Source organism: Alligator sinensis, unplaced genomic scaffold (assembly GCF_000455745.1).
Source record: "Alligator sinensis unplaced genomic scaffold, ASM45574v1 scaffold147_1, whole genome shotgun sequence".
NCBI lineage: Eukaryota > Metazoa > Chordata > Crocodylia > Alligatoridae > Alligator > Alligator sinensis.
The window spans coordinates 5,865,197-5,888,493 of NW_005841847.1; the positions used below are offsets into that span (position 1 = coordinate 5,865,197).

At 40.7% G+C, this 23,297-nt stretch overlaps 1 protein-coding gene across 3 annotated transcripts in view; it reads right to left on the bottom strand.

Annotated features, from left to right (window-relative positions):
* Nucleotides 1-2,785: 2,785 nt before the first annotated feature.
* RPAP3 (RNA polymerase II associated protein 3) overlaps nucleotides 2,786-23,297 on the bottom strand; it is a 31,013-nt gene continuing 10,501 nt past the window's right edge. For 2 of the 3 annotated variants that reach the window (XR_003094973.1, XR_003094974.1), the window contains 10 exons: nucleotides 19,220-19,347; nucleotides 17,667-17,788; nucleotides 16,810-16,880; nucleotides 16,159-16,269; nucleotides 11,655-11,860; nucleotides 9,111-9,309; nucleotides 8,028-8,125; nucleotides 5,934-6,034; nucleotides 5,261-5,516; nucleotides 2,786-3,314 (listed from right to left, as the gene is read on the bottom strand). Coding sequence is in view for 1 of the 3 variants with exons in the window: in XM_014521886.2 (XP_014377372.1) it covers nucleotides 3,223-3,314; nucleotides 5,934-6,034; nucleotides 8,028-8,125; nucleotides 9,111-9,309; nucleotides 11,655-11,860; nucleotides 16,159-16,269; nucleotides 16,810-16,880; nucleotides 17,667-17,788; nucleotides 19,220-19,347 (1,128 nt within the window). In the remaining 2 variants the exon portion in view is untranslated. The remainder of the gene's footprint in view (nucleotides 3,315-5,260; nucleotides 5,517-5,933; nucleotides 6,035-8,027; nucleotides 8,126-9,110; nucleotides 9,310-11,654; nucleotides 11,861-16,158; nucleotides 16,270-16,809; nucleotides 16,881-17,666; nucleotides 17,789-19,219; nucleotides 19,348-23,297) is intronic. The other variant, XM_014521886.2, reaches the window with a different exon arrangement.

The following is a 23,297-nucleotide window of genomic DNA, read 5'->3' on the forward strand; positions in this document are numbered from 1 at the left end:
AGCGAGTCCTAGATCATGGCAGACAGGCCAAGTTGGGCACATGGATTGGCCCCACGCCAATAATCTTGCCCACAACATTAAAAGGTTGAGTACTACTGCTGTACAATATCTATGTAAAGTAGAAAGGACGTATACACACAGTTGCATCACTGTTAAAAGTGAGCAGTGCCTGATATTGACATGCAGATGCAAAAGCTGTGTGTGTGCACGCACATACATCTGTTTTGGGGTGGGGAGCGGGAGAAGAAGGTATTACAAGTAGTGTGTAACCCTACTTGATAGTAGTCTAGTGGCCCTGAGAAAAAAATCTTGTGCCTCTGAATGTTGTGCAGGAGCAAACAAAGGGTATTTTCATGGAAATGGAAATTGTGGGAGTGGTAGCACTCACACATGGCACTGCAGTGCAGTAGTCACATCCACCAGGAGATGAATGCACATGATAATCACAACCCAGCTGTATCCCTTTGAAGCAGAAGCAATGATAGCAGAAGCATCAGTACAGTTCTTTCAGGGATATAGAGCATCTCTCTTACCTACAAAGCTCTAGTGCATGGTGCTACATAAGAATATATTAGCCTTTTCTGCCTGTTGTACACAAACGGACAATGCTGTATTTCCTACAATGTAGTAATGTACACTTGTCAGAAAAGGAACATTCATCAAAGCTCAACCAAGCAGGCAAGAGATCTAACATTAAAGCAGGGATGACCAGCCTGTGTCACAAGTCCCACAGGTGACAAAGGCAGCTTCTGTGGAATGCATCAGATCAGGGAGGGGACAGACAGTGCAGCAGCAGATAGGGCAGAAAGCAGAGTAGATTGGGCAGAGAGCACTAAGTCAGGAACAGAAGGTGCAGCAGCAAATCACATAGAAGAGGAGAATCAGGAAGACACTTGGGGAAAGGGCAGAGCTGAATTTGTTGGCCTGCACTGCATTAAAGGATTGTAACAACCATACCTTCAAGTAATGGTTAGCTAGAGCAAAAGCAGTAACTGTAACGTTTGCTATTGATATAATCTGATTATCCTAGTTTACACGAATACAGCAAAAAAAGTGAAGAAATCAAGTCATTACCCATCTATATTCAATGTGTTGCTTATTTGTTAACTGAAAAATATAAAGGTCAACCACTTATAAGTTCAGAAATGTCAAAATTAAGCTTGGCTGTGCAACTTTTTAATTTGCCCCCATGTGTTATGCTGGTAATCTGTCATATGTAAGTAACCTCAGAGCACAATTTGCACTGAAAGTGTTTTGCAAATAAGGCCTGCGACCACACAGTAAAGGGGGGGCAGCAGGGGGGAACGACCCCCCCCGGCAACACCACATAGGCACCCTTGCACCCCTTCTCCTCCACCACAATGTGGTCTTACATAGTGCCCCACATTGTCGCATCCCCTGGAACAGAGGCAGGAAGCAGCAGGTGAAGGAGGGAGGGGAAACCTAGAGACGCTGACTGCTGTTGCAGTCAGTCTTGTGGAAGTGGTGGCCAGGCAGAAGGCCAGGGGTCACCAGTTGGAGAGTGCTGGTAAAAGATGAGATCCTATAGGAAGGATAGCAGATAATGATAAAACTTACTCATAATATAGACAAGCACATGGGGTCCATTAAGCTTGTAGAGAAGATATACATTTACTGCTCTGAGAGGGCTCTTCGGCATAAGCTACACAAGTGACTGCAAGCTCTAGAATCAAGCAGTGTGATGTAAGTCACCATTGTATCCTGATCCCTCAACAGTGTCAGGTGGTGCCTGGGCCATATTGAGGATCCATTTTAGCTGCTATTCTTTAGCTCATGTATGACCTGGACCACAACATCTGTTACTACTCTCTTCTACAGGTTCCATATAGCTGTTTAGGTCTTCTTGGGACATCAGACTTAGTGGGAGAAGAAAATGTTATAGTTAAATTTGATGTGGACATCTGAGTTTAGAAGAAACACTATGACTCTTCCTCCTTAATTTTGAGCAAATCAATTTCTCTCTCTGTAAAATGGTAGTGATGAATACAGAATCTTCATTATCTCTGCATTCTTTCCTAGACCAATTCTGTTCTGTGCACTTACCTAAATTTGGACCAGGACAAGAATTGGCTTAGAGAATGCCACAATGGAAGCAGTACTAAACAAGTATGGACTAATTTTGCAGAAGTATGCCAGCATCTATCACTGGGCTGTAATGAAGCCATTTTATGCTATTCGTCACCTAACTTTTTATATATTTTTTTTATTGCAAGCAAGCAGTATAGGCACTACAATCCATTCTGCTTTGTCCCACTTTTTCATGTATATCTCACTAAATGTCAGGTTTTCCTATACTGGATTACTATTATAACAGCCCTTGACAAGCCTCATAAATGCAGTAGTTCAGCTTATAAGTGGGATGGATTAATAGGTTTAAAAGATTGGGAGCTCCCCCATGTACATATTCAGCTTCATATGCAAATCAAAGTGCTAATGTCTTTAAAATCTTTATGTTGTGTAGGAATTGCTCATTTGAGAGTATTTCCTTCTGTTTTGCTACACCAGCTGAGATTCACTGGTAGCACCCTGGTTGTTGGTTCCTGAAACTAAGCCTTTGAGATCATCAAAAAGATAGCTTTGGCATTTGCTGGTCCTCAGATGCTAAGCAGACTGAAAATCATATTTGCCACATAGCATTAGTGAAAATACACACTTCTGTAAATACATACCTCACAGAAATACTGAGATACTAATAGCTCATCTTTGAGAAAAATGTTATAGATCTAAGAATTTGTTAAAGAATGTCAACATTGTTGGTAACGTCAATTAAGCATTTAGTATATTTTTGAAATTAACTCATGCTGATCTTTAATAATAATCAAAAAATCATTTGATTCTTACAAAAAGGGACACGTTTATAAATAACAAATGCATTTTTCAGCAACAACTCAGTTGATGGCCCTGATTGTGAAAGACCATCCATACAAGCAGACCCTTCTGTTGGGCAGTCCCAGTGAAGCCAATGGATTCCTGTATGGGTGAAAGGTCAACAAGAAGACATAATTGCAGAATCAGGACCCAGGTCATTATCCTCTTCAGGCACTTGCCATTTGGCTAAAGCAGGTTTAAGGATTTTATTATAAAACACAACTCGAGTCTTTATGGATGCAACTCCCCACCAATTTCTACATGGGTGCTCACAAAAAAACGTGGAGAATTACTCTAAACTACATATACAAATATGTAACATTAGTAAGCCTATTAATAGCCAAGACCGTATTTCTTCTTCAGTTCTTCAACAGAATTATCCTTCAATCCTGACTGGTTCAAGTGACTGAACAATACATGTGCAGCTGTAATGAAGAAAAAAGAATTAACATGACCTTCTATTTTTCAGACTTCCTACTTTGTAACTCATGGGCTAAAGGTTAATAGCCAAATCACTCTTAAAACAGTAGTTTTGAGGGATGAGGTTTGAATTCTAGATCTGAAATAGTGCTTCTAAAATTAAATATTCTCATAAACTGAAAGAGAAACACCTAACAGTAGTAGCTAAGAACTTTGTTTGAAACAGTACATCATGCAGTGAACAGTCCTACAACAAGTAGTCGGCCAAAACCTAATTGTTGATGACAGAAAATAAGCAATGCAGACACTGTTTTCCGCTCCATGCCATTAAATACAGAAGGTAATAAGTTTGCATCAGATGACAAAACTGGCACAAAATAAAGATGTATACAAAATATGAGAGAGAAAATATACTAAAAAAAGATTACAAAAACAAGCCAAATAACAGTTAACAGAACTAAAAAAAACTGAAAACAAGTGCCTCTAAGAAGGAAATTTTATTCAAACATACTTTTATTTTTGTTAAGATGTAAAAATATAATAGGTATAATAACACTCAAGTCTGGGATAGGGAAGAGCTCTGCTTCACTGCAGCAACCATCCACTAGGTATAGGATATGTTACAAATCCTATGCTAATGGTACAAAATTACAGCTGTCAAGAAGTGGCTCCAAATTGTGATGGTGCTACTAACTATAATGATAAGCCCAGGTCCCTAACACAGCCCTCTAAACCAGGGGCGGGCAATTATTTCAGGCAGAGGGCTGCTTACTGAGTTTTGGCAAGTGGTCAAGGGCCGCATGGGGCTGCCCTGCCCCCTGGTCATCATACTGTGACCAGAAGTCCCACCCCTGACCTTTGCCACCAGAAGTTCCTCCCCTTGCCCCCTGAAGTACTCCTTTCAGCAAGGGGTCTTGCTATCTCAGAACCAGAAAAATACCAAATTATATTCTAAAAAGTGATCATCTACAACATTCATTAATTTGATTTCAAAAAATATTTTGTTCCGATTTACATGTGTTTTTGTAGGGTACACAGAGGTGACTGCACAATAGCTTAAAATGAAGTCTTATTTTTGTATATTGTGGGGGGATGGGTACAGGTTTGTGGGGGCTATGGGTATGTGGGGTGTGGGTGGGTATGGGGGGAGGATGGCTGGGGTTTGTGTATGACAGTGCAAGGGGAGGCACAGGTACATGTGTATGGAGGGGTGTGCATGTGGACTCACCCTATGAACACACACACACTCTGCCCCTGTGCCTGCAGACATGTGCGCGCACACACATACACACCCCTACCAGCAGGGTCCCATGCTCTAGGGATGCAGCTGGGAGCCACAGTCACATGGTGCTAGAACAGGGCGGGGGCAGGAAAGCAGGGAACTGACTGGATGTGGACAGGGCTGGGCTGCTCAAGCCTGCTGAGGGCTCCCTCTGGGTCCTACTGCCCCTGGCTCCAGCCAGCTTTGACAGGGAGTCGGGGCAAATAAATATTATTTTACTAAATTTTTTAGGGGCTCCGCAGGCTGGATAGAATGGCCTGGTGGGCCGTATTTTGCCTGCCCCTGCTCTAAACTATTCCAAATCAAGCTTTTACGGCTTTGATATTACAGTAATAAGTAATATTTAAAGCTATACTTCATATTCAAAGTAGTAGCTAAGTATCTCCAAGATTGTGAAGGTTTCTTCCCCAATCTGATTACTAAGTACAACTGCTTTGTGTTTCAGCTGCAGTTGTCACAACACTTGGAGTATATTTAACAGTAAAAATGTTTTGAACAATGAAAAAGTTAGTTGTAATAACCAGAATAAAGCCTCATGGTTATTTTGGATATTAAGATGTTAAATACTGAGGCTAGATCCTATTTAGGATGCATGAAGTTGCAGTAAGGGGCACTTATGCAATTTTGGGGTCTTAATCTGCTCTGTGCAAAGATGGAAGGTCCATTCACCTTTTAGCACAACCTCCTAGTGGTCAAGGAACTAGGGAGTGGGACACTTGGGTTCAAACTTTTGGGGATTTTAACCCATATCTTCCACTTCCTAGGAGAGTGCTCAAGTACCAGACCATGGGCTAGGCAGAACCAAATTCTTCTTTCATCCTCATCTTGAAGCTGACCCATTGAGGAGTCAAGAGGGAAAAAGATGAGGGGGCAAAGGGAAAAAACAAGAAGGAGCCTGACACTAGCCCAGTGATGTGCATACTGCCTGGGGAAGAAGGAAAAGTTTGGTTTTAGCCTCTGTCCTCAGCTTCCAAAGTTGCTTATACAATTTATCCAATGACTATTTAATGTAAAAAAAACAAACAAACCCAAACAGCAATGGGAAGAGGAGCAGACATCTACACATTAACCTTTTTTGTTTAAATAAATTCAAAAGCAATTCATTGTATAAACAAACTTGTCTTAAGTGCAGCATATTGTAAAAATGGTTGCTTAAAAGGTGATTATGTCCTAAACAAAGGTAGAGCAGAATTAATTTAGGATTAGGAATCGCTGAATGGAATTTCACTAGACAGGAGGTTGCCTAATAAAACTGATCTTCTGTACTAGTGTCTCTGCTTTTGTTATTAGATTCTACAATAAGGGTTCAACTTTGACAAAAACAATCCTTTACTGTACTTACTTTTTTTCTCAGAGTCTGACATAAACATCACTGCCATATCAAATCTTTTTAATTCAGACAGCCGCTGGAGAATGTCAAGTGTGATGGATGGCTCTTCTTTCCTAAAATAACAGATGGATTATTAAATACATAAAAGTTACTCTTGATCAGAAAGATTCAAAAGTGACAAGGTCTGTCAAATTACAAGACCAGATAACTGTAAAAAACTACTTTGTATATAAGCACTGGTGGTAGAGAATAAGAGCGAAGGTATACAAAGGACAGATGGATAGAAGTTGAGGACCTGATCTTGTTACAGTTTAAAAGAAAATGATTATGCATAAGTTATACACTCTGTCATGGGTTTCTGAATTTCACTACCCAAAACACTGGTGGCAGTTTTCTCTGTGAATCTTTCTGAAGTAAGCATCTTTGAGAGGTCATTCTTCACTCAAAATTGAAAAGAAAAATCAAGCTGCTTTTCTTTTCAACCAAAGAAAGGAAGCAATGTGTAACTTCACTTAAAATACTAGCTACAGCTTTGCTAAGACACTCATGTTAGGATAAGAAGTGTTAATTATGGTGCCTTCTTGGGAAGAAAAGAATATGATTTGCTGCTACTGACATCTACTAAAATGAGCTATATAATTTGTAAATCCAGGCTATTCTAGCAGTAGGAAAAAGGTGTATGGTAACCATCTGCCAGTATGAGTGCAGTTATATGAACAGTGAGCTGACTGTGGCTAGGTGCAGAAGTTTAAATGATCCAGTAAATATAAAAATAAACCAGTTTAAATGATCAGAAACTGATTTAAGACAAACCTGGTTGGATGCAGTATCAGATTTAAATGACTGAGATGAAACTGGTTAATGGAACTTCTGTCCCAGATCCCCAGGGGAGCGGGGCACACTAGGGTTTGCAGCCAATCAAAGATGAGCCTGCTTGGCTGCATTTGGATGCCTTTGGTAACGGTCAGCAGGCTGGGGGACATGCTCTGTAGCCCCCTGGCTACTGGTATAGGCCATTGCAGAAGTCTGGCTGCCTTTCTGGCTTCAAAAGTGAATGTGAGTTCATCTGCTTACTGGTTCAATCTACGCAGTTTAGAGAAACCTACAAAGATTGAACGGATTCAGCCTGGAGCTTTCTGACTGTCTGTACTTAGCCTGCATGGTTGCAGTCATTACCAATTGTAAGGAAAATCCCATGATTTTGATTTTGTTTTATAAGATTTTTGGCCATAAAAGGTGCTTACATATACTTCCTCCTTCAACAACAATACTGCCTACAGATTCTATTTTCCTTTAGACCATCTTTTCTTTCTCATCCTTTACACACTGATTTTAATTCTCTGCCTCATCAGGTCTATACAATAGCTGTTTTACAGGCAGTTCCACTGAATGAAGGACACGACTCCTTTTGTGGAACAATTTCTCACATCATTTATTGTTGGTTTAGGCCATATTTTTGCTATTGAACTCTTCCCCCTGCCCTGCCTCCTGCAATCTCATTTAGTTTTCACTTGCTTTTCTATATAGGAGAACAAAATGCCTAGTTTTAAAAGTTTGTGACCTGGGGCCACAGTAATTTAGGGGAGTGTCAGATTATTTAACATGCAAAAAATGTTAAATTCCCGATAGATAAGTACTTAGCTGTTAACATGTCCATTCCTAAATTTGCATAATTGCTACAATCAAGTGTTCTGTGCAGATCACAGTATGATTAAAAAGGAAATAAACTGAATTCCAAAACATCGTACACATCACAAGGGGCCCATAAAGTAATTTAGCTCATACTCATGAAATGTGACGGGTACAAATGTGCAGTTTTCGGTCCAATAAACATCAGACAAAAATGTAATTTCATATGGTATGGCTCCTTACTGATAGAACTTAAAATTAGTCACAAAAGCTTTTTATTTCATTGTCTATTTTCATTCTTAGTCTTCATTTTCTAGTCTTTCTGAAACATGCTTTTAGTTTCTTGAAAAATAATTATTTAAACCATTTCGATAACCATGCCCTAGTAAACTGGTACTACATGCTATAGTGTGGTTAATACCTATAAATAGTAAGCAATATAAATTGCTAGGAGAATGAGGGAGGAATTGAACTTACTCAATGTAAAAATCATGCAGAATTTTCAAAATCTGGTTAAATACATCTGGATCTAATGATTTCTGGAACAGTTTTGGATAAAGCGAAGGCTCTATTTGCTTTGGAAGAAAAACATACAGTTATTTAGAGGAATAAAGTATAAAGCAATTGTAAGAATTAGAATAAATATAAAGCTCTTCCAGCAAGATCCATTTCTCTCAAATATTTTTTAGTGCCTACCACATCATAGATACTGCTGCAAGCAAACAAAACAAGAACATCTTAACTAGTATACATCTGTCTGCCTAATCCTGTTTTAGTTTAACTTTTTTCAAGATACATAATTGTTAAACATCCTCTTTTAAATACAAAACACCTACACTTTTTTTTGTGTAAAAAAAAACAAACCACTAAAACACATTTAAATGTATGCCCAGCTAAACTAAGAATGAGAATGCTGGTATTCCTTAGCACTGTTCAAGGACAGACTTTCAGTTACCACTGACAACTAAAATCAGTAGCAGGGGATAAGTGGGCTGGGAGTCAGAAAGGTGTGAGTTACTGTGATGTTTAATACCTGGGTTTCAGATCTAAGTCAACATAGCAGCTCCAGCAGCCACAATGACAAGCTGCTGCCAAAGGTGTCATCTGGCCTGCAAGAAGCCCCATGGTCTGGATCTGGTCTACAAAGCCAAATGACTTGGATACCCCACTGTGCGATTGCACACCTCTTTTATAAACCCTAGATCCACTCTTCCTACTGCCATCCTGAGACTACAAATATATATATATGAGTAATTTACTTGAACTGCAGTAATTCACATTGAATGTATTTACACAACTAAGGCTTAATTAGAAGAGAAGGATAAAAAATAAAATTCTTCCACACTACACCAAAAATGTCAAATGAAACAGTTAAACTTAGAATGGAAATAAGTTTCACATGGAGTCCAAAGCACTCTGAACTGTGAAAACAGAATTTAAAATAAAAGTATTCTAACTTCTACAAAAACAAGTCACTCAAGACGTTGATTGCTCATTCTACCAACATAAATATGGGCTATTCCTTCAAGTACCATTGTACTCAAAGAATTCTTCTCTTACCTTAAGGTACAAGTACATCTTATCTGGACAGCCTTTCAATTTTCTGAAATCAGATTCGAGCTGAAATGAATTTGCTGGGATTGCAGGAACAGGAGATGTGGATATAGGAGGTAATGTTTCATTTTCCTTTTCTATGTGGTTTTTGAGATTGAAAAACTGAGGTGGAGGTGATGTAATTTCTTTCACCTCATTAACAAGTCTGCAAAGAGATAGTAAAGAAAACATTCCCAAAACTGTACAGTAAAAGCAAAACTGAAAATACTTAATATGTTTATTCTAAATAAACAAACAAAGAAAATAGTTCTGCAAGTAATTTGTTAAAACATGATATTCCTGGTCTACAGATGTGTGTTAAGCATGCTACATCTGTGCTGTTTCCAGAAATAACTTAAAATGTTTACAACAGAATCTTCTACCATTGAAAATACACTGGCACCTCCCACAGCTGCACAAAAAAATAACTTGCTTGGCAATTTCATAATACAAAACAATAGGCCTTTCAAATGTAAAACATTTTCAACACTGATTACAATGTAGTCATTTGTTATCCTACAATGTATCTGTCATTTCAATCAGCTTATTTTCAGAGGTTAAACCATGGCCATAACAACACACTTGGGTCTTAAACACTGCCTACTAAATTCATTTGGCTCTTCTAGAGAGGAAAAAAGTTCACAAAAAATCTTCCTGGCAGTTAAATAACGTAAGAAAGGAGAAGCAGTATTGTCATCGTACTAACATATGTTCACGAGGCAAAGCCAATCAAAAGCTGTCTTGAACAGCCAATCTGGAAGTCTCAGCACGTGGGTGGAATAAAGCTGGTATGGATAGCTGGTTCTCTGCCACCCAGTCTTGCCTACAGCCAGTTCTGGAGATATTCCAGCAAACAGTCTAGTCAACATGCAACCCTTTCCAGAGTTCTTAGCTGTAAACTGAAATTTGAATAGACCTGAAACTACCAGCTGCTTCCATAACTGGAGAAACAGTGGTTTAAAAAAAAAAAGACAGCAATATCTTTGTTAGGTCCCTTTCTTTCTCCAGCTGTGCTAAGGAGAAACCCAGCACTTCAGAACCTTACCTAGAACCCATCACTCAGTTAAAATGGAGAAAATGAAACATATTGCATATAAACTTCTCAGATACACCTGAGAAAAAAAAATTAAAGAAGTTTGTTTGTCAACCTGAATCTCAAAGGCTCACATTTCCCCTTGAATCACTAGGGCTACAACCAGGTGTTGTTTTTGTGGCAGAACCAGCTGTGTTGGTATCTGTCCTGGTACAGTTGATCAGACTGACTAGTAAAGACAGACATTATCCAGGGCTGTTGTCTTGCAGGATTGGGCCTCTGCTACTCCCAGGACTTTGGGGGTCTGGTACTGCAGGACAACAGCCCTGGGTTCCTGACTCCAATGCATGGGACCCAAGCCACCCTCAGGTTGCCATCGGCCACTGTTCTGCAGGTTTGGGTTCCTGAAACCTGGAAAGCGCCTGCCTGGGGCAGCTGGAGAACACAGGCATCCCTGGGCTGCCTGGAAATTGTACCGTAAGCAAATAGATTTTTCTCCTGATAAAGCTGCATAAACTCTTACTAGAAATTGTTCATGCCGCCATTATTGGACATTTGAGGTTCAGTAAGGAACAGGGATGTCTGTTTGCTCAGGTTTTATGCCGCCATGCAAATTTTTCTGGCATGGCAAGGGCAATGTCTGTTTGCAGCCTAGGTCACACAGGGTGCCTGACTGTGCAAAGACACTCCAAGCTAGCAATGAATGTGCTAGCTGTTGTACCAACTCTACATGACCCAAAAAGCACCATGCAGAGATAGACAAGTTAGCTCTGCATATACCAGTTCTAGAACCGGAAGCATTATGTCCCCTAGCCCCAGCTGGCATAACAAGGAGTAATGGGCACAAGTTGATGGAAAGGAGGTACAGATTGGACATCCGAAAAAACTACTTCACAGTTAGGGCGGCTAGGAGCTGGAACCAACTTCCAAGGGAGGTGGTGCTGGCCCCTACCCTGGGGGTCTTTAAGAAGAGGCTGGATGCCTACCTGGCTGGACTCATTTGAGTCCCGTTTTTGTTTTTAGGGTTTTTTGTTGTTCTCCCGCCCTGGCGGGGGGTCGGGCTAGAAGATCTATTAGGTCCCTTCCGACCCTAAAACTATGAAACTATGAAACTATAACCACATTAGTACAATCTCCACTGAGAATAATTGGTTCTGCTAGAGGTTAAGCTTATAGGGCAGGCTGCAGCATTGTGCTAACAGGGCAATGCTGTTTCTGGTTTTAGAGCTAGTTCAGGTACCTCCAGCCCATACTGCCTTTTATAATGTACTGGCAAGCAAATTCCAATGATTGTACACAGATTACTCACTAACAGGAAAGGAGTTAAACTGTCAAATTTCAATTATGACTACCTCTGAGTAGAGGCTCTAATAAGTTACTCAGTCACAGGCAAAAAAAAAGCAAGTATACATTCAAAAAGGAAGGTTACCCATGTATAATTATCAAATGTGAGACTACTAACAAGTTGTTATACTCACTGGATGGCTGGTGTATCACTAATTTCTTCTATTTTCAGCTGTTTTGCTTTTGGAGTATCAGTTGTGGTTAAGAGATCATCTTGGTTTGAACTCTTTGTTGTTTCTACACATGTAGAGTTAATCCGATTACTGACTACAGAAGTAGTATTAGGTAAATCACTATCACTATCATCAACTTCTTCAATGACTATCCTTCTCAAAGGTTTCTAAACAGGACAAATATATCTAAAATCAGTAACACATTCTACTTCATTCCAAGCAAAGCTTCAAAAGCTGTAAATAATGATAAAAATCCCAGAACTATGACTTGATGTGGACTGGGGCTAAATGATGCCTTACAAATATGTTCTGAGAATTTGTTTTTTATACTATAATATGCAGCTATAACATCATAAAATGAAAATCAATATTCTCTTACATTTAGTTTTCTTCTTCCTGCTATCATTTCCCTACCTTAGATCACCGGTTCTTAAATGTTTCTAATCCCACAGTCTGACTCCTCCACCAGCACAGCCTCACAACCTTCCTCACTTGTGGTTCAACTAGCATGTGTTCCAGTGATACCAGAACTAGCTCTGTACACACTGACTTCAGATCGAAAGCAGCACAGCCATGTGCGTACAGCACTGCACCTGGGCATGTTAGCTCTACCTGAGAAGAGCTACCACATTTACTCAAATATAAGATGATCCTAAATATAAGACAACCCCCAAATAATTAGATTCTACATATAGAAAATGTATAACATTTGTTATAATTTTCCAGGTATAAAATCTAATTATTGGAGGCTTGCCTTGAATCTGTCCTCCTCCCACTGCTATAGCAAGGAAAAAAAATTAATTTAAAGGGTCAGGTATCCCTCTTGCCCTCTGCCACCCCCCACCCCCCAACTTCTTCCTTCTGCAGCCTTTTCCCCCCAATCTGCATCCCTTACTGTCAAACCCTGCTTTCCCTGAGCATGTGGAAGTGAGGCGCAAATTTGAAAACACTGATCTTGAAATAAATTTATCTGTAGTAATTTGCATAATATTACTCCAGATACACACAGATTTAGTTTATCCAGAATTAATGCATTTTGCCTTTCTTGAAACTGCTGCAAGTTTTAAGACAGGTACTCCTTAAACACACTTTTAAGCAACTCTTTTGTACCTACTTATATACAGTACAAACTTTTCTTTTTTATTTAATTTGTACCTGAGGCCAGATTAGCCAAAACTAGCTCCAAATCCAAGAGTCCAGAACCATAAGTCGCCCTACTACTGGCAAACATCCTCCACCTGCACCTGGGGCTTCAGATGTTTCCAAAACCTTTGGCGGGCATCCTACTTACAACTATACATGATATTAGTCCAAAGCCAAAAGGCTTAAAATCTACAATATACTTAATTGGGCTGGGCCCCAGCAGTCTATTTTTTCAAGACATGGTGACCCCACAGCTCAGCCCTGCTCACTATGTGTGTACTCCAGATACCCCCTACAAAGGATCTTTGTGCTAATTAGACCCCATGCATGACTGGAACTCTCTGTTCTTGTCATGAGTCCTGGGATCCTCCAAAAATGTGTATGAAAATGAGGCACAGGGCAACCTGGTCCAGCTTCACCTCTTGGAGGGCAGGGCCATGTTAACCATATGCGACAGAGTGATAGAGGGATTCTGGGTGAACTGTTTGGGGCCCCGTTTGGTGAGGTTTACCAGATATTTAATGCTGGTGAAGAAACAGGAATAACTGGAAAGGAGAAAGAAAGGTACAGCTCAGCTGTGGGAACAAAGAAGTTAAAATGTATTCAATGTTGTGGCTCACCGACTAGAAAAGGTCACTGCTGAGGGGGGTGAAGCGCAACGGGCACTAACATACATCTTATTCAGATGGGCTGCACTAACCTATCCTTTTGGTAGGTAAGCCCTCTCCAGGATGATGGGTCTTCTGGCATGGTTTAGTACCCACCAAGGTGTTGGGGCTTAAAGCCCATTTTATAGAAATTGGAGTCTCTTCCCTAGCTTGCCCCTGCAGCCATATGGCTGAGGGCTGGCAAAACTTGGGGGCATCTGAACCCCAAGTCTCCGGGCTTGGGCCTGCATGTAGGATGCCTGCCATAAGATGTTGGAAAGATCTGAAGCCCTTGGTGGGGGTGGAGGATGTTTGCCAGTTGTAGGGCCACTTATGGTTCTGGACTGACTCATGGATTTGCACTTGATTTGGCTTGGAACACGAAAAATGTATTTATTTTTTTAAATAAAAGGTATGTTTCCTGGGCTCTTGTTGACTAAGATCAAGTGTGGGATTGAGGGGCTGTTCTTACCAGAATGGAAGACCTGCAGCAGCAGGGACAGCAATCTTAGTTTTGGACTCTGGGTGCCCGAGGTCACCCAGGAAATCCGGAACATAGAGAGCTACACTGATGTTGCGAAGAGGGCAGTGTAGCGGGCAAACTGAGTTATGCTAAACACTGTCCAGGTCTTCCCAGAAATAAGCAACAACATTGAACAGAGCACCTTCTGTGGCACTGGGAGATGTGAGTGTTGTGACTGGGCACTAGGTGAGCAAAAGACAGCAATTTCCCTATAAGGAATGTGGCTGACAGTGCCAGGGGATTGGTGCACCATAAGAGGAATGCTTGGCACAGAGACAGAGGATTGGACAATTTGGGATGAGAGAAGTTACAAAAGTGATGGACAAACAAAGGAACATGTGTGTGTTCTATATTGCCACCCTGGGGAGACAGGAATAACTTTGGACTTCTTGTTTGAACAATGAGGAATCCAGAAACTAACATCCCACACACCCGCTAGAGGATCTGAGGGCAGTACATTTCTGGCAACGCCTCCGGGAGATGGAGGTTGACCCCAGGCTGGAGGACTTTGCTTTCTATGGGGGAGACTCCCTGGTCAAAAGAAGGAAGACAAAATTATATGTTTGCCCAATATGGGCCACGTGTTTTACAGTCATGTTCAGTGCTGGCTGCATTTAATCAGCTTCAAAGTTGGCTTCCATTACTGAGCGCATGCTGCTACTGGTAGCAGTTTAATGATAGACAACATATTTAATGAGGTTTTCTTATATGCAAATGTAAAAGAAGCGGCTCTCTCCTTCCCCATGTTGATTGGGGGAAAAAGTCTTGTCTCATATTCAAGTAAATATGGTAGTCAGCCTGCCTATAGAACTAAGGTAAGACAACAGCATGGTGCTTTGAAAGTTTGGGGAAGGGAGGTAAGATTAACTGCTCCACACCCCTATCCCTTCTCCAACTTTTCAGTGCAATCCACTTGTAATAATTCTGCTGTTAAACAACTGAGAGCTACTCTGTATCACGGTGCATCCTTCCCTCAGACTTGCTCACTTTCTTTATTCTGGTTTCATACTTTTACGTTATACTTCTAATATTTTGTGAAATATTTTATCCTTTGATGTCTGATCTAACCTATATACTATCAGGCAATCAGCCAATCAAATTCTGTATTCTGACTAATGGAGAAAGCAGCAAAAATATAAGACTTGACCAGTCTTTGTTCTGCTTTCAAAGCTACAAATATTTCTGGTCTCAACATTTAAGATCTAGTCTCACCATTGGATTAAATTAAAATGTCAGCTACCAGTCTCCAGAAGACCTACCTGCCTGGTTCTAATTACCTGCAGATGGTTTCTACACTCTGCACTGCTGGCACAATGAAAAGAAAGCAGAATGGGACTACGAATTTTATTTGTTTAATCATAATAGAACTATGAAGGCCAAATTATTTTATATCTAGTATGGTGATTCTCACACAGGGTGCCACAGTACTTTAGGGTGCCTTTAGATCCTTTCAAAGGTGCCGCGGGGTGCCATGCAGCATTAGCACTGTTAAGTGTGCAAACATAATTCACAAGATAAACACAGACATGTCAGTAGGACTCCACAGTATCAAGAACAGGACCGTAACAAGTTAGAATGAGTTATTCAAAAAGAAGAATTGCTCTATTATTTTTCTATAGTAAAAAAAAAAGTGAGGTGCCTTAAGTCTAAAAAAGGCTGAGGATCACCGATTTAATAAATTCAAGCAACATAGCTTTTGAGCTAAAAAAAGAAGTCAACACACCATTTTACTGTGAAAATGAACTGTAATTTACAATGATAAAAGGATACTTTCTATAACATCTGGATTAATCCAATACTTAAATTGAAAAGATATTATCAAATTTTAAATTACAATTAGTCTGAAATGTGTTCTAATGGAATGAAAAATATTATTTGCTAAATTAGAATAAGTGCATTTAATATCTGTATGTTCTGCATTTGTACAAACTGCTGTAAAAACTCTTGCCTTCAAAACTGGAGACAAAAAGTTTATCAAAAGAATATACCTAATGCAAAAAGCATATTTTATTAAGTTAAAAAAGAGAGACAGGCATTTGTAAATTCAGGAATTCTCATAAAACTATGTCAGAATCATCTACAACATAAGAACAGGTGAGATATGACACTTTATTCCACATACACCATTTTGCAAGTATTATTTTCTACTTACAGTTGATCTAAGATGTAAAGGTTTATCAATGGGTTTCACCAGGTTTGGGATTTCTGTTGCTGATGTTCCAGGACATTCCAGTTGGGTGTATAGCCCTTTTTCAACCAGTTCCTTAAAGGTAAGTGTTCAGGTGATCAAAATTTCAAGTTAAGTTATTAAATATTACTAAGGAGAGGCTAATATTACGAGGAGAGGCTAAGACCTGTTCAGCCTCCACAACAGAAGGATGAGGGGGGATCTAGTGGCCTGTTACAAACTAGTTAGGGGGGACCAGCAGGCATTGGGGGAGTCCCTGTTCCCCCGAGCACTACCAGGCATGACTAAAACTACCAGTCACAAGCTGGCAGAGGGTAGATTCAGACTAGACATCAGGAGGATCTACTTCACAGTCAGGGCGGCTAAGATCTGGAACCAACTTCCAAGAGAAGTGGTGCTGGCTCCTACCCTTGGGGTCTTTAAGAGGAGGTTAGATGAACACCTTGCTGTGGTCGTTTGACCCCAGTACTTTTTCCTGCCATGGCAGGGGGTCGGACTTGATGATCTGCCCAGGTCCCTTCCGACCCTACCAACTATGAAACTAATGGATACAAAGTAAAAATCATATTGTAAATAATGGTTACAAAATAGAAAATTATTAACAAGAATACATACGTTCTGTATTTTACTTAGTTCACTTATTGCTTGCTTATTGCCAGGTTCAAGCTTCAAAACAGTTTCAAAATCTAATTGAATAAAAATAATAAACACAAAATGTCAAATTAAAAATTGTCAGGAATTATTTTTAACATGATTGTTTTTTCATTTTCCATTCTACTTTTCAGTTAGGTAGCAAATCAGAATTTCTCCCTTAAGTATGAATAAAATTTTACACTTAAACTTAAGAGGAAAAGCACAGTTAGTGCATCCAAATTGTTGCAACTATTCTGTGGTGAGGGGCCAGGAAAAGGGGCGAGAGGGAAGAGGGGAGAGAAATATAAAAAGTATATATAAAACAAAATCTAAAAAAAACCCGTAAAACTTTTAAGGAAACAACAAATGGGATTTGAGATAATAGCTGTTTTGTTGGGGTTTTTTCAGCCAAAGAAGAACTGCAAACAGCAAAAGTTACTTACACTAAACAAGACCAAAATATTTATCAGTAGAAGACAGGATTATTTAAGTGCAAGTTTCATGAATTTAACATTCATGAATTTCTTTAAATATAACCTTACTTCCAAATTTCCTAGCTTTAAAATGTACATATTCTTGAATAATTGTGACTTGCTTTAATTAATTTTCACATAAATTACTCAAATGCAGTCTAACTTAAAATACTCTAACTTAAAATCAGTTGCGTGTGCACGGAGGCAGAGAATTAAGAGACTACATGCATTTTATTGCAGAAACGTTCTACTCCAAATTGGCTTTAATATTTATTGAAAATTTAAAGAAGCAAATATGGAAGAGGTGGGGAGCAAATCTACATGTAGTACCTAACCCATCACATTTACTTTCATTCAAGGTCTCACCTTGCATAGCTTCTCTTAGCTTTCCTAGTGCTACTCGAGCAGTTCCTCTTCTGGCAAAAGCTTTGGAATAGGATGCATCTAACAGTAAAGCTTGAGTACAGTCATCTTCTGCCTCTTCATATCTCAGCAGAAAAGAAATTTTGAAAGATTATATTAATTATAGGAAGGTGTGTGTGTGTGTGTGTGTGTAAAGTTTATTTAGTTCTATAATAAACTGAACCAAAGTCTTCATACTGACTGCTAAAAATTAAATCCTTAAATATGAATTTTGATACCTAAATAAAACGTCTTGATTAAAAATTAAGCAATATCAGTCATGTCAGTGGGAGATTCCAAGTAGACAGCCCCTTGAAAATCATGCCCCTTGTATTTAGTAAATAGATACCAATTCAAGAGTTTAACTTTAGACCCTTAGTTTGCAATATTTTAGCTTTAATTGACATTATGCCACATTTTTCATCATATCTACACCTAAAGCATGAATGTCTCAATTGGAACATTTACAAAAGTAGTTTATTTCTAGTTTTTGTTTTAAAGAAAACATTTAAGTTGCTAAGTATTTTGAAAACACCACTCTCTCTCCCCTCCCAAAAGTAGTGCTGCTTGACAAACTTCTAAAGCTTTTTTGCATTGTTCTAAAGATTTTTTTTTATTTTGTCTTGCACTTAAAACATTTTGACAGCCACATAGAATGCATGTCAAATAGAAAGAACCTATGAAAAATGGTCAACCAGTACTATCCCATTTTATTTAAAAATGAAATCCCAGAGACATGTCATGTTGATTAACAACTGCGGGGTTTTGGTTAATACTCAATGAAAACGTACCACAACGCATTTCGTGCAATGTGTTAACTGGCATTTTAGTAACTGGCATTTCTATTAACTGGATTGGGTGGGGGGAGGGAAGCTCACGCACAGCAGCCACCGCTGCCACCCACCACCCTGTGCTGCCACTGCTCCAATGTCTGCACCCTCCCCTGCCTGCCCCCCCAATCTTGCTGAAAACCCCTGCCTCAAGTAACTGGGATTTTTATATAACCGGCACACTGCATCCTCCACTCATGGTAGTTAACACAGCTTTTACTGTAGTTACTGTTTTGCTTTTATTAGCTATTTATAACAATCCACTTAGAAGTCTGAAGTCAGAGAAAATTCCTTTATCAAAAATAGTTCTCCTTTATTCTGCATACAATATATTTTTTCTTTCTTCTACTAAAACAGCAATGGTTGAGATCCTTGGAAAAGGGAAGAGTAACTGCATAGAATTTTAGAAATAATATAAACTTAGTCAAATTTTCAAAGAGCTATTCAAGTTTCACACTAATTTTAACCTAATTGCTTTGTACTCCCTTTCAACATGTTTTCATTATCAAATAAAGAGGTTACACACATGCATTAAAGGAATAATAAAGAGAGAGTAATTTTAATTATATTTTCTATTGAGTGAGAATGATGGCAGTAGCAGGACAACTTTCAATGAAACCCTGATATATATTTTTTTCCAGTTTACAAAGAATAGAAAAGCAGCATTGTACACCGACCACCACTTACTTCTGAATCTTTAGATAGGCCATAGCTCTGTTAGCTGGCAGAATTGCGTTGGTGCCATCTGCTGTTATACCCCGTGTATAGCATTCTATCGCTGCTTCATATTTCCCTTCTTTGAAATATCCATTACCCTGTCATTTTGGAATAATTATATGATAATAAAGAAGTTCTAATATACACTGGATATTTGTAATTATTAATCTAGCATAAAAAATAATGCACATGAATCAAACGTTCTATTGTTCTGTGCTACAAGACTACACTGGTGATATTATAAACTTTCTTAAAGCTAAATCTGGTACTTCAAATAAAATGGGACCATATGATTAAACATTAATATATAGTGTAATGTAAGACACAAGCAAGGAGGAAGGACGGACGCTCAAGCACATACAAAAATACAAGCAGATGGATTTCAGCATAAATAAGTCTTTGAAGTCCGAGTCTACCAAAGCAGTCAAAGAATCTTACTTGTATTCCAGATACCAATACCTGTTACAACTTTTTCAGGCCACAAAATAATTTATCAGTGCGTCATTCCTTGTCTTGAATCCAAGAACCAACATCTCTAATTATTGTGTCTATTTCAAATAAAGTTGCATAATCACATATACATTTTCTAAGTAATAGTTTGAAAAATATTGCTAGCACTCCTGGCCTCAAGATATAAAATTTAGTAAGTCTATTTGTGGATACACCTCCCAAACCCTGAAAAAAAGAGAAATGAAGTTGAGACCATTGTTTAAGTTCTACTCCTAAAGCAGTAAAAAGTTTCTTTCCAACTGCCTCTCTCAAGCTGGGGGAAAAGAACGACTGACTCAGCTGCCTGTCCTTTCTTTAATAGTTGGCTCCAAAGACTGCACTCTCCAAATTTCTTGGAACCCCAAACAATGGCAAGGAGGCAGAGCTGATTCTGATACCTTAAGTATTCACATATATTCAAAGTAAAAAAAAAAAAAAAAGTCCTATTCCAGTACAACTATCTGCAGCTGCCTTCTCCTACTTTATATCCTTAAAAGCCCTGTCAGGCATTCGCTGAACCACCTCAATAGCCAAATATTTCCCACAAGTTTTTTTTACTTATCTTCACAACTCCACTATATGGTAGGAAACTATTAGGGGTGCACCGATAAAGATTTTTTGGGCTGATACTGATCTGACTGCCGATGTGCAGCCCAACAGCTTGGAGAACAGCATCTAGCTGGTAAGTCTGCTGGGGGAAAGGGGTGGGGGGAAGATCAAAGCCCCCATGGTGAGGGAGGGAGTGGGGCTGGGGAAGGCACTGCACAGCTGGGGCAGGGTGGGTCACAGAACAGAGCCATGGCTCACTGGTGGGAGGGAGCAGCTCCCACTGCTGTGCACACCCTGGGGGAGGCATGGGAGGGGCATATGCCCCCTGGATCAGAGTATGGGTGGGCTGCCACTGCACACTTGGGGATGGAGGTTGTGCCAGTGTCTTCCCAGTTGGGGGGCTGGGCCCGGGCTGCACTTGGGCCAGGCCGGGTGGGTGGCAGCAGCACTGGGAAGGGGGATTCCAAAGGGGGGGGCTACAGCCACACCAAAATTCAAAGTAGCCCCCCAGCACTGCTGCCACCTGCCCCGCCTCTCTGCTGGCCAGCTGCCCCGCCCCACCTACCATGATCACAGCCTAAGCCCAGCCCCCTCTGCCAGGAAGAGGCTGGTGCAGCCCCTGGCTGGCCCTGAGCATACAGTGGGCAGCCTGCCCTTGCCCTGTGCACAGATCTGGAGGGCCTATGCCTCCCCCAGGGGTGCATGCAGCAGCAGGAACTGCCCCCCTGTGGCAAAGTTCCTTTGGTACCTGCCACTTTAAAGGCTGAGAGCAGGCAGCAGGGCAGCCGGCAGGTGCAGGCCAGCCCTGATGAAGCGGTCACATTTCTGCAGGAGGACCAAGGGATTGGAGGAGAGGGCTGAGCGGCCTCTATTTTAGCTCAGGCCCTCAGGGCAGAGCCAGCAGTTGTTGTAAACAGCTGGGGAAAGAACACTGCCCAGCTGGAGCTGCTCTGAACACCTTGGAGGTAAGGGCAGGAACTCTGGGGATGGTAGGAAGCTTCTGCTTCTGGGGCATGACTGGAAACTACAACCTGCTGGGGAAGGATGGTCTGGTGGGACTACACGTGGTAGGGTAGTTCCCCAGAAATGGCAGACCAGTTGCCTCCCCAGTGAAAAGTGGGTAGAGGAGCCTTATAACCTCAGCTCCCACTCCCAGTGGATAATTTTAGAGCAGGGCCAGGCAGTGGAATCAAGCACATATGTAGACACCTGAGCCCGTGGGGTGTAAGACCTCTGAGCCCCAGTGAGTGGGAAGAAAAGGGCGCCAGTGAGGGGGCAGAAGTATGTGTAGAGGCCTGCACAGAGCAGGGTTCATGGTGATGTTTGAAGGGCTGTGCATGAGAGGTGTAGAGTAGGGTCTCCATAGGTGGGCCTGAAGGGCTGCACCAGGGGGTTTGTAGAGTAAGATTGCTCAGGCAACCTGAAGGGCTGCATGTGGGCCAAACCCCCACAAGAGTGACATCATGAGCAAGTTTCCTGGAGAAGGACTAGTGGTTGAGGCCCAGCATGAGGCATAAGGCTAGTGGCCACAGGGTCTGGAGGGCAGTGTGGCAGCCAGCCAGAATGCAAGTAGGACAGCTGGAAGGGCCATGTAGGGTAGGGCCCAAGGTGGACCTGAAGGGGTTGCACGGATCCATGGCAGGTTGAGAGTGACCCAATGAGGGGCAGTGTGAATGAGGCCTTGTGAGAGGGGGCAGAGTACGAGAGTAGAATGTTAGAGGTCCAGCAAGGGGCAGAGTTTAGCCTGGCCACAGGCCGGAGCTGTTACCAATTTGCAATGCCATCTGAAAGGCATGGGACATGGTGTAGGGAGGGTTGGAGCCATATATAATACCTTAGGCATCGGGGCATTAAATAGGCAGCCTCCTGCATATTTACATGAAACTTATTAAACAAGTCATGGCAGGAAGATAGAGCAGACTGTCCTAGACAGAGGGCCGGGCCAATGTTGGGATCCAGCCCTGAGTGGGCCCTCTGTCACACCCCTCCCTCCCTGCCCCCTGGAAGAGCTGTGGCTTCGTTTCTCCTTGACTGTGCAGTGCCTACTCCTGCCCTTGGACCCAGCCTCAACCCCACTCCCTCCCTCACTGCAGGGGCCTCAATCTGCCCCCACCCTGCCTCTGCCACCCCCCCATGCCCCTTTGCCCCCCAGAGACTTACTGGCCGGACACTACTCTCCAAGCTGCCGGAATGTACTCCTGGCGGCATGCATGCTATGGCTGCACGCAAGGACACAGCATTTATTGGCAACATTATTGGCCACATCAGTCAAAAGAAGCCGATTGCCGATAACGTCAATTTTCCTTTTATCAATGCCTATACAATATGGACCAATGTACTGGTACACCGCTAGAAACTATTAACTCCTTTTTATATCTGGGAAACTGATGCACAGGAAAATTGAGAGAGAGAGACTTATCCAAGGTATGTAATGACTCAAGGTCTAAATTCATCTGTCTCAAATATCAATCCTATATTTTAAACTCAAGATCAAGGCCTTCAAGTTTTCTTTCTTATGCTCCTTTTCCTTTATTTCTTATTTCTGCCATGATTACCTCATGCACTCATCTCCTGATACCTATTCCTCACCACTTCTTTTACTTTTCCTCTCAACCTCTCACTTTCCTCATGTTCAGCATAAGCAGGCAATGGCTTTCCTTATCCTTAAAGACTACTGTAACTCCTAACTTTACTTATTTCCCCATTCCCATTTTATTCCTAATTTTTTAACTCAATGCTTCAAGTTCCTCCACTTTACATTTAGGTATCTTTAGATGTCAGGGTGGATAAAAATCAATTATTTTTTTAAAATAAAAAAGATTGGATTTTTTTATTTTAAAGATGTTTTTGATTTAATCATATTTCTTATTTTTTTTAAGATACTTAAAAAAAAAAAGTAAACATTTATAGTTTTAATTTAGGATATGTTAAAGCTCAAAGATATTATCATGGAATAGCGATTATAACTTCTAATGATATACTATTTGAGACTATATATTCACATAACCTT